We start from the raw sequence: 11,906 nt of genomic DNA on the forward strand, positions 1-11,906 counted from the left end.
GAGAAACCCCCAGTCTCACACAAGAGTTTGTTGGAAAGTGTGGCTAGAGCCCAGCAAGCAAGATGCATTGTTCCCTCTCTGGCCCCTCCCCCACAGACAGTGCCACAACACAGCAAAGAGGGTTGTCCTGCCCTGGTGAATACTTAAGACCCTCCCCCTTACAACTTAACAGCCAAAACAAAGATATATGGCCCAAATGAAAGAACAGAGCAAAACTCCAAGAAGAGAGCTAAGTGATGAGGAGATAGCCAACCTATCTGACGTGGAATTCAAAACATTGGTAATCAAGATGCTTACAGAACTCCCTAAGCTTGGTTGAAAAATGAAAGAACAAATGAAGACTGTCCAAAGTGAAATAAGGCAAAACATTCAGGGAACCAGCACTGAAGGGAAGGAAACCAGGACTCAAATCAACAATTTGGAACAAAAGGAAGAAATAAACAGCCAACTGGAACAGAATGAAGAAATAAAAATTCAAAAAAAGTGAAGAGAAGCTTAGGAACCTCTGGGACAACTTTAAACCTTCCAATATCTGAATTATAGTGGTGCCAGAAGGAAAAGAACAAGCGTAAGAAATTGAAAACTTAGTTGAACAAATAGTGAAGGAGAACTTCCCCAATCTGGCAAAGGAAATAGACTTCCAGGAAGTCCAGGAAGCCCAGAGAGTCCAAAAGTAATTGGACCCAAAGAGGAACACACCAAGGCACACCATCATTAAGTTACCCAAGATTAAAGATAAAGAGAGAATCTTAAATGCAGCAAGAGAAAAGGAGACAGTTATGTACAAAGGAGTGCCCACAAGACTATCAGCTGATTTCTCAAAAGAAATCTTACAGGCAAGAAGGGGCTGGAAAGAAATATTCGAAGTCACAAAAAGCAAGGACCTATATCCAAGATGATTCTATCCAGCAAAGCTATCATTTAGAATGAAAGGGCAGATAAAGTGCTTCCCAGATAAGGTCAAATTAAAGGAATTCATCATCACCAACCCCTTATTATATGAAATGTTAAAGGCATTTATCTAAGAAATTGAAGAAGATCAAAAACTATGAACAGTAAAATGACGACAAACTCACAATTATCAACAACTAAACCAAAAAAAAAAACAATGAAAACAAATACTAAGCAAACAACTAGGACAGAAACAGAATCAGAGAAATGGAGATCACATGGAGGGTTTTCAAGGGGGATGGGGAGGGAAAGAATAGGGGAGAAAGGTACAGGGAATAAAAAGCATAAATGGTAGGCATAAAATAGACAAGGGGGTTAAAAATGGTATAGGAAACAGACAACTCAAAGAACTTATATTTACAACACACGAACATGAACTAAGGGTGGGGGGAATGCTGAAGGGTTGGGGTGCAGGGGGGAGGAGGGATAAAGGGGGAAAATTGGAAAAACTGTAATAGCATAATCAATAAAACATACTTTTTAAAAAAAGAAAAGGTATATAAAAAGGACAAAAAAAGGGCAATAACCAAAAATGCTGAGAAGTCAAGGTTGTCACAAGTAAAATGGGGAGACATCTGCTGCAGACACAGCCCCTGCAGATCCCTCCTGCCACGGTGACTCCAGGACTCTTGAATCCATGGCTGCTGTCAAAAGAACCTCTGTCCTTTTACCTGTGTGTTACCACCTCTAGATCAAGGTCCTGGTTAAAATCACCCACTTAGTCCAGTCCTGGTCACACACCTGTGTCATTTTTTCATGGTGGCTGCAGCTTCCCAAGTGGAAGACCAAAAGTGAGTCCTGTCAAGACCCACACAATGAGGGCGAAGGAGGTTCTTCCACAAAGAGAAGGATCTGAAGGGTTCATGACAAACACTCCACAAAGGTACACTACCCATACACTCCATTTCCCACTGTACTTTCTGCTTACTGTTCTCTACCTGTGAGAAGTCTGGCCTACAAGCTGCACCTAACAGACCTCATTGTTACAGAATCCAGCACAGGTAACCATGGGGCAATATGTTTCCCACATCCAAGACCAGGGATTGAGTGTAGGTTTTTATTGAGGGTCTATCAGAGGTGTTCCCTCTCTAGAGAACCTGTACCAGCAGCTATAATATGTCCAGTAGGCTCTCCTAGCTGGTTTCCTCTTGGAGGACACTGAGCCTGCACCTGAGGACCACACCTCCCCTGCAGAGCTTGACTCCATGAGGGCATTAAATCCTTGTTTCTCAAATTCATTCTTTTCAGGAAAAAATATGAACATGTCCTGGTTCCAAGTGGCCAACATGAAAGAGGAGGGGATAGTCCTGGAGAAACCAGCCAGGGTGGAGCTCCACTATGTAGTCCTGGAGAACCCCAGCTTCTCCCCCATTGGAGTTCTACTGAGAATTATCTACACTGCCCTGCCCATTCCCATTGCCTCCAATGTGCTGCTCTACCATCAGCTCCAGCATGAGGAAATGACCTTCCACCTCTACCTGATTTCCAACAACTGCTCCATTTGCAAGGTGGCACCAAACCAGAAAGGCTGGGCCAGGATGGGCTGACAGAGACATGATTGACACCCAGACAGCCCCCTCAATGGGTCAGCTGGGCATAAGGATCAACCTATTAACAAGGAAAATTTAAAGAGATGAGTAATCCTACCTCTTCCTAGCCATGGACTGGTCTCCTGGGCCCCTAAGGCCTCCCTCAGCCAGGTTCACTGCTCCCTCACTCACCATGGACACATCACTCACATTTCACCAGCCTCTTTCCAGGGTCAGAGGTTCGGAGGGTTCAATACCCAGGGCTGTTCCTTTCTTCCATTCTCACTTCTTTCCCAGTCTTGTTCCAGTCCTGCTGTGACCATGGCAGAGACAAAACCTGGGGCTCCTCCATTAGTAGTCAACAGAAGAGGGTGCAGGTAACCAAGGCATTAATATGCCATGGAGGATATAGCCTCCTTCATACACAGAAACTTGTGGAAGCACCACCTCACTTTGCTCAGACAGGATTCCACAGGGCAGAATCTCTGAGCCAGATCCAGACCATCCTCCCTGATCAGTGTTCTCTGTGCTCCTCAGGCCATAGGTGATAAAGAAAGGAAGTTCCAATTTGTGCGACTACACAAGCCACCTCCGCTGAGCTCGCTCTACATGGGCTCCCGATACACCGTGTTTGCTTCACAGGAGATGGTAATAATCCCTCAGGTGAGCAGCCCCAATGTTCCCCCTCCCTGAGGTCAGAGGCTATGCTTGGGAATAGCTCTGGGGCAGGTCTCAGGGCTTTCCCAAGACAGGCCCAGCTGGGGTACGGCTGACAGCAAGTGGGGTTTGGGGTGAGAGAGAAGGCTTCAAAGATTGGGAGAAAGACAGCTGGTAGGAGTGAGGGTCACATTCAGGACAAGGACAAGAACAGGGTGGACTTAGGGGAACTGAGAAGGGTTGGATTCCAGAGAGTCAATGCTCTCCAAGTACAAGCATCAGGAACATACCTGTAGTGAACACACCATGAGTAGTGATCACAGCCTGAGAACACACACCAGTGGGAACCTTGGGCCTCTCAGGACAGGGTCTCAGAAAGAACCTATTTCTGATTTGGGATGTGGCTGGGTAACCTGGGAGAAGATCCAAGGAAATGGAGGTTTGCTCTTGATCTGCTGTTGTCAGAGGGCAGGGAAATTCAGTCGTTGGGAACCTCAGTGACTTTGTCTCTGGGGAGGGCAGACTCAGCCAGCACAAACCATAATTTATGAAGCAGCAGTCGCAAATGCAGAGGGGTGGGATTGTGTTTGTCATTTTGTGGGCTGCACAGCACCCTGTCTAAAGGGACACTCGGAGATTCTGTGTCCAACAGGAGGACAGCACAGCTGAGGTGGCAGCACAGATGCGTTTGTAACAACACTGAGGTTCAGCTGTGAGCATCAGACCAGCTCCTGGACCTCAGGGTCTGCCTTTGTCCTCTCTCGGTCTCCCCTTCTCACCAGAGGCAGAGGCGGTCTGGACACTGGACACTCAGCTGTGATATCCCCATTTTCACCACAACCGAAACTATGCTACTCAGGGTCAGAGCATCCATGAAGGACAGTCTGTAGTGGAACCAATGTCGATCTTTTGCCTTCTGTTCCCAGATGAGTCCTCAAACTCTCCTAAGTAGGATGGCAGATGCAGTGGATGTGCAGTGGTCAGGAGGGAGTGATGTGTGTCCTTCCAGTGGGGACACATAAATCCAAGGATGAATACCCTACATTTTCCTGCTGTGTTAGTTTTTAACAAGGGAGGAGAGACATGACTCAGTCATTCAACAAACATTTACCCACTGCCAACTACATGCTAGCTGCAGTTGGGACTGAACAAGACAGAGAAGGCCCTGCTATTGGGATGATGACACTCTGGTGGGTTGAGACCTATATAAATAATTAAAGAAATAGAGACCACAAACATAAAGCACTGTGGGAAAACACACCAGGCCATGTGAGTGGTCTGTGGAGGTTTCTCTGAGAAGGCCCCATCTGAGCTGAGACCTGAGAGACAAGAAGGGTTCTGGTGGGGTGACATCTATGACAGAGCCCTACAGGAACAGAAGTAGAGAGGGTCAGGCACCCTTGACACATCCAAGTGACAAATTGGAGGTCAGTGTAGCAGGGCTCAAAGACTGCAGCAAAGAGAGTAGGTGGATGGGGTCACACAACAGACAGAGCTTTCCTGGGGCCCATCGACCATGTTGCCCTGGTGTGGAGTTTGGATTCTGTTCCAAGTGCAATGACAGTGTCTTACAGGGTCTGACTTGTAATGTGAGAGCTGATTTAGTTTCATGCAGATGCCTCTGGCTGCTGGGTAAGAATGGGTGGTAAGAAGTTAGGAGTGAAAATAGAAAGACAAGTCAAAAGGCTATTGCTACAGGGCAGGCAGGAGCTGATGGAGGCTTGACTAGGGACATAGCAGTGGAGAGAAAAGTAGGAGGTAAAAATGATGCCTAAGTGTGGAACATGAGTGCTCAGTGGGTGGTGGTGTCATTTACTGAGCATGAGAAATGGGGAGGGAGCATATTAGAAATACATTTAGGAATCCAAAGTTTGTGTGAATGTGATTTAAAAAAGGGAATGGATGTAAATTTTCTCTTGGTTGAAAGTGGGTCAAATTTAAGATCCACTGAGAAGACAGGCTGTGGCAGCTAGAGAAATGATTTGGTCAAGATGGGGGAGGAGGAGGGAGAAGGATCTGGTTTAGGATGTATGAGCACTACACTGTATATGAGTCCTGACTCATCCATGGGGCACCAGCTGTGTCCTCTTTCTTCTGGATCAGAATTTGTGGAAAAGGAGGGAAAGAGCAAAGCCTGAAGTGGTGATTAATTTCAGTACAGATCATCCAAGGGTGCCCATGGGGCTGAACAGGGCCAAGAAGGTGTCAGGTGGAGAGACCTCAGGATGAATGGTGGCTTCTCACATGATGACTCCTTCCACAGGAACTGGAGCTCTCCTATCAGAGTCCTGGGAATGCCCAGCTCTTCTCTGAGTTACACGTTGGGCATTTGAGGTCAAAGATCAGCCTGTACCTAAGACAGAAGGAAGGTGGAACTCCAGTATGGGAGGCCTTGGTGAAATCAGGTAAAGTCAAGACAAGTGAAGGGAACTCAGAAAGTCAGTTATAGAATGTGTGTGTGTGTGTGTGTGAGAGAGAGAGAGAGACAGAGACAGAGACAGAGAGAAGGTCTGTATTATTACAACTTGTGATGAGATAGCCCAGAGAAGTTAAAATTTTAGTTACATGACAATAGCATGACCAGAATTTGAACTGAAGTTAATCCAGCTCTGAACTCCATTCCCCCTCCCATGCACCTTCATGTCTCCACACTGCCCTGTGTTAACACAGTTTGATACCCATAAAGCCTTGGGCAAATTTTCTCATAATGAATTGGATGCAAGTTGAAAGAATAAGAATGGGATGATAATATGATTGTATGAATTAAGCCAAGTTTGGCAAGAGCAGATACTCTACCCTGGGTCCTTAAGCTTCCTTAGGGTAGACAAGAATTAAATAATAAATTTTCAGAAATGAATGAGACTTTAAAGTCTTCAAATGACCACTGACTCCCCCAAGAATGTCCCCTAAACATCCCTTGAAGGGACAGCTAACGCTTGTCACTGTTGAAATAAGTTGGATCTGCCTCCTGGGCTGCCACCACAGCTTCCCGGCATGGAGAAAGGGGATAGGTTTTACTCAGTCTCACTTGGGCACAATCACAGGAGTGCATAACCAGCCCCAGCATCAGACCTCGGTTTGAACCCTACTCAGGAACTTATTAGCTGGGTGATTTTGGAAAATTACTTAACTCATTTGAGTCTCCACTTTCTTGTTTATAAAATGAAGATTGTAATACCTAACTTGTATTATTGCAGAAAAAAATAAAGTACTGATGTATTGAATATGTTACCTCATGCAGCAATCCTTCATAAACATAAAAATATTGTTATTTTCTCTCATAGTAATCCAGTCTCTTCCTTCTTTCAGAGTTAATTCTGGCCCTTAGAACTGACAGAGGTTCTATCTCCATCCCAACAGAAAAGCCTTTTGGATATCTGTACCAGGGGTGTCAAGCTCAATTTCACCAGGGGCCACATCAGCCTCATGGTTGCCTTCAAAAGGCCGAATGTAATTTTAAGACTGCATGAATGTAACTACCCCTTAACAGTGAAGCGAGAGCTCAGCGCTGCCACTGGGTGGAAACAAGGTGCCGGGCAGATAAAACAAGGTGGAGGGTCGGATTTGGCCCTCAGGCCTTGTGTTTGCCACCTGTGCTGTAGACTGATTGTGACCTCCCTTAACTCTCTTACTATGCAAGTTAAACATCTTTAGTCCTGCCCACCATTCCTTTTATATTTTGGCTTTTCAAAACTGCCATCTCAGTCACCTTGCTCAGCAGATGTGCCCATTTGAGGATGAGTCAGGATGGACTCTAAGAACATCCAGTCAGCATGGAGGATATGGAACTCCCCCTCCCTCCATCCACAGGGACCTGGTGCTCCCAGCACCACAGCAGGAGCTCCCCTGTGCTTGAGCTCACCTCCCAGACTGTCCGCTCACACGGAACTTGGGTGGCCCAAACTCTCAGGCCCTGTCTACAGGAGCTGCTGTGGACTTCCCCATCTTCTCCTTGTGCAAGTAATTGTACTGCTCTTTACTCCTCGTTACTGTTGTTGGTTTTGTCAATTAAAATTAACACATTACTTCCAAGGCTAAGATTTTCTTGATCGTGATTCTTGATTCTGACATCAAAATCCAAAATTAACAGAGTGAGTCTAGTGAGTGGGTAGGGGGGAGAGTAATGGGGAGACAGGAAATGGGGACAACTGTAATTGAACAAAGATTAAAAAAAAAACAATGTGAGTCTAGAAGGCCAAAGACAAGGAGGTAGACTTCCACTCAGAAAAGGAGATCTCACTGTTGAAACTATCTACCAAGGACTCGGTTATTTCCGCACCAGGGTTCCATTCATGCCATCACTAAAGTACAACATGTCTGCAGTGTTCAGGTAGAAATTATTCCCTCCCTCTCTCTTTCTCTATCTTTCTTAGCATGGCCTCTGGGCCTCAATTTCCCCATATGCCTGAGCAATGGACTCACCTACAATCTTTCCCTAAATTCTGTTAGAATGAGTCTGTAGCTTGTTCTAAGAACCCAGTAATCTCAGCCGTGAGACACATGTCGCAGTTTAAAGGCTTCCTGTTTGTGTTAATAACTACCACTGTTACAGAAGCTTCTTCCTGTCTGTTTTCCTCCAGGAGACCTCAGACCTGAAGCTACTCTGGTCCCTGCACACCATACAGGTCAGTAGCAGCTGTTGGAGACCACAGGAGCCATGGCTGGTCTGGGGTGTGCTCTCTGCTCCTAGAGGGGAGGGAGAAGAGAAAGAAAGGGACTCTATCATTGCAGACTTTACAACAGACCAGGACTTGGAGAGTAGTATGTGCCCCAGGGCAGAGTCCTTCCCCATCCTCCTTATTCTTGCCCATGGAGACCTTGGCACCTTCCACAGAACAACCTGAAATGCCTCCATCATGAACCCAACCCCACACCCAGCTCCAGCAGAAGTCTCGGCTGGAAGCTGACATGAGGGGGGCAGAGGCATGGACCACGTGTCTGGTCGTCTATGTTTTCACAGGGTGGGGGTACCCAAGGAGGCAGAGAAGGTGAGTGCAGAGTTGGAGGTGACATATCAGAAGTAGAGGCTGTAGTGGAAGTTCTTCTTCATTTGCTACCAACCTCACATTCACCCGAAGGTGCCCCAGCTCAGCTGCACTTTGTGGACCGGCATCAGGAGCAGCTGGTGGCTCGAGTGACTTTGGTGGACCAAGTCCTGGACAAGCTATATGGACAAGTGCTGAACCATGAGCAGTATCAGAAGGTGCGGGCTGAGTGCACCAATCCAGATAAGATGAGGATGCTATTCAGCTTCAGCAGCTCCTGGAACAAGAACTGCAAAGATAAACTCTACCAAGCCCTGAAGGAGTCTGACCTTCACCTGATTATGGATATCTGGGAGGGGTGGGGCCATGGAGGAGAACCGGGAAGGCTCCTCACCTGACTGTGAGTCCTGACTCTCCTGACCAATCTTTGTATCTCTGTTTCTCCACCTCTAAACAAATTGCCCTCTGACCTGCCTTCTATTATGAAGTTATGGAACGTTGGTGATGCCTTTGCTGGGCATTACATGTCCATGTCCAAGATCGCCCCATAGGCACCCAGACTGCCTCCCTTGGCTTCCACAGACTAGTGGTCCAGGTGGGATGGCAACATCTCAGGAATGTGCATGTGCAGCTGACAGGACACCTGCAAACCTTATAGAAACCTCACCCATGCTCCCCATCCAGTGGCCGCCACAGCCAGGTTGAGAGCACTCTCTGTGCCATGGAGATACAGGGAGGATGAGGCAAAAATACAGCTGGTACCTCTGCTGGCGACACACCATAGAAATGGACACTTTGGGAGTTTTAAATGCCTTGTACATAGAGGTAAGAACATATATTTTTTATTTGTCAACGTTGAGCTTGGTATTTCTATTAGTTCAAGTCGTGCTTTGTGGTTGTTGAAGTTTAGGTGGATTCCTAGAGCCAGGAGAGGGTGAAGGAGGCCGCAGGGGGAATGGTGTCTAGGCCTCACTTCAATGACTTCTGCTGTACACAGTGATTCCATGTCCTTGCAGCTGGCTTAGGCACCACTGCCCATTGCTCCCGGAGGACCCTATGTCCCCCACCCCATCAGAACAGTCAGCACATGGCATTGTCCCGACTGCTTTTCTCCTGGTCTCTCCACACTAGATGGTAAGCATCCTGAGGACAGGAGCCATGTCTAAGCAGGTTATTGCCAGTGCCTAGGGCAGTCCCTGGCACACAGTGGGTGTTAAGTGAGGGTTTATGAATAGATAAATGATAAAGGGACATTCCCCAAATATATCCTTTAATTCCCTTCCTGGCCACTATACTGTTCATGGAATTCAAATACTCATCCCAGTAATAATTCCCCCATTAGTAGGCCATCCCCTTTGGCCCCAGTGAATCAGTAATCTTATAATTAAACCCGTTGGTGTTCAGTCATTTGCACCAATGTCTTTCTCAACTGGTGAGAGCAAAACTGCACTCAGTTTACCCCATTGCAATACACAGCAGCCCAAGTTTGTCAACCCTCCCTCCCCATTTTGTCCCCCTCCTCCCTCAGAATCACCTCTCCTCCCACTTACCTGGGCCTCACCCACTCTTTACCCTCCACCACACAGCCAAAGGTGTCCATTCTATGGCCTCCCCAACTGTGACGCTTGTTATGAGGGTTAAATGAGATACATGGATGAGCTTGGATCAGTGTTCAGCTCCAGCAGAGTACGTGATAAGCTGTAGGCATCATCTTCTGGTTTCACTGATCGCTGGGTGGGTGCAAATGTCAGCATATTCCAATCTTCTACAAGTACCCCAAAAAGAGAATTCAAAATGGGTTAGGGCACAAACATCAAAAAATATTAATAACATTAAAGAAGGGAAAGGACAACCCCTATAACAGCTGTCCTGACAGCTTCATGAACACGGGCACGGGAGCCACCTCGTAGACTCTTTGCTACGTTGCTCAGGCCATGTGCTCACATGTTCCACACATTTAGCTGACTCTTCGGACCTTCCTAGGACTGAGGGAGCTCCTGAACTTTGGATCAGAGTCTCGGAGATGTCCGCTAATAAAAGTGGGGTTTAGGGGGACACCTGTACTTGAAAAGGATGCTTTTATCCTGAGACTCAGGGAGCTGTGGCTGCTTTCTGGTCCCAGGTAGGATAAACCTGTGCAGAAGCAAAAATATCATGAGGACTCTGCACCCAAGACTCTGGCACTCCTCCTCCAAGGGCAAGGAAGCCGCACAATGAACTTGTTCTTTGAATGCAAACCAGACCAGCAGCCCTGTGGGCAGTTTTCTGCTGCATGTGGCAGGAATATGACTGCATTCTGAATTTGAAGTCCTCATGTTAAGAGACAAAAGATATGCCAGTATGTCACAGAGCTTGTTTCTTCATCAAACAGCCAGAGCCCTCCTGTAAGTGCGTGAGAAGCATGGAAGAACATTCTCAGGACAAACATATTTGCCTTGCACTGGGCATCACATTGCACAGGACAAAGCCCATGTATAAATTCTAGTTTACGTCATTCTCAAGGTCAAATCCAGATCCTCCTAAAGAAGCTCTGTTCTTCTCCACGGGGAGCTAATGGTGGGGCCTGGTTGCTCGGGGCCTGTCCAGACACTGTCCTCCAAAACACTGGGAGTTTTAACTCCCAGCTGGGGCTGTGATGGTTGTCGGAGCCACAGATTCACAGGGTCATGGCAGGCAGGGTGTCTGGATCAGCCTCCCCTTCCTGCCACGCCACCTCTGTTGAGGCAGGTCAGTGAGAACCTAGAAAAACTCCTTGACAGTGGAATGAGGGAAACAGAGAGAAAAGAGTTAAAGGAACAGCTGAGCAATTAAAGCCATATAAGAAATCACTTTTCTCTACCCTGCCTAACCAAAGCCACTTAGAAGCAGGTGGTCAACATCTCCCCTCCCCAACCAGACACTGGGTACCTTGAATCACCCTAGTCAGGAAGAGAGATAGCACAGACCCAGTGTGTGCCATTAGTACCAGTCAAACCCCAAAACGAATAAAACCAGAAGAGTTTAAAAAGTCCAATCAGAGTCAGACAAATGCAACACAGAGAGGAAGCTGAGCAGAGAATGACCCCATACCCCACTATTCCTCACTTTCGTGCATCAGCATATTACAGGACACACCTGGGAAGCTGATGAATGTTCTGATTGAGACCTCCCCTAAAACTCCCTTCTGCAGAAAAACATAAATACCCTCAAGACTAAAGATCCAGTGTGCACCCTTCACCTTCTACCACTTTTACTCAGGCACATAATTTTACATTCTTTCTCCAAAGCTCTGAAAACCTCCTCATGCCTAACTTTTCAGGGAGCCAAAAGCAGCCCCACCTGGGCTCCACACTGTTACCCTGACTTCCTTTCCTGAGTCTAGGCGGCCCAGTCTGGACTCACTGCTGTTACTGTGTCAGATCCTTGCATTAAGCCCTTCAGTTCACTGTTCCAAACTTTACTAAGCATACTCTCAAAATCACCTGTCTGGAATTCTTTCTGCACAAAGGCAAGAAACTACATCCCAAGCTGTGCCAGGACAGACCTGCTTCAGCCCTGTCCTGGTCCATTATTGATGACTTAAGAAGTGCCTGACTTTTGGGGCAACCCAAACTGCCCTCAACCATGGCTGAGGGTAGGAGGACAATTTCTGCAGCCCTGGGATGTATTCAAAGAGCAAGAGAACATCGGCACCCATGAAGCTGAAACCAGACAGGTGAGAACACTGAGGTTACAGTCTGCTAATGTGGCAACCCATCCCTATTCTATTCCATACGTACTGCATGTATAAATCATTTAAACTTAA

The 11,906-nt window shown here is 47.0% G+C and overlaps 1 protein-coding gene across 1 annotated transcript in view; it reads left to right on the top strand.

Annotated features, from left to right (window-relative positions):
• LOC123809492 (NACHT, LRR and PYD domains-containing protein 1-like) overlaps nt 1-8,520 on the top strand; it is a gene marked incomplete at its 5' end in the record, with an annotated part of 45,237 nt that extends 36,717 nt beyond the window's left edge. Inside the window, 5 exons of the mRNA XM_045824692.1 lie at nt 2,200-2,459; nt 3,018-3,143; nt 5,401-5,542; nt 7,718-7,762; nt 8,216-8,520. Of these exons, the coding sequence (XP_045680648.1) occupies nt 2,200-2,459; nt 3,018-3,143; nt 5,401-5,542; nt 7,718-7,762; nt 8,216-8,520 (878 nt within the window). The remainder of the gene's footprint in view (nt 1-2,199; nt 2,460-3,017; nt 3,144-5,400; nt 5,543-7,717; nt 7,763-8,215) is intronic.
• Between the last annotated feature and the right edge of the window lie 3,386 nt (nt 8,521-11,906).

Source organism: Phyllostomus hastatus, unplaced genomic scaffold (genome assembly GCF_019186645.2).
Source record: "Phyllostomus hastatus isolate PE091 unplaced genomic scaffold, TTU_PhHast_1.1 phas_scaffold_55, whole genome shotgun sequence".
In the NCBI taxonomy this organism is placed as follows: domain Eukaryota; kingdom Metazoa; phylum Chordata; class Mammalia; order Chiroptera; family Phyllostomidae; genus Phyllostomus; species Phyllostomus hastatus.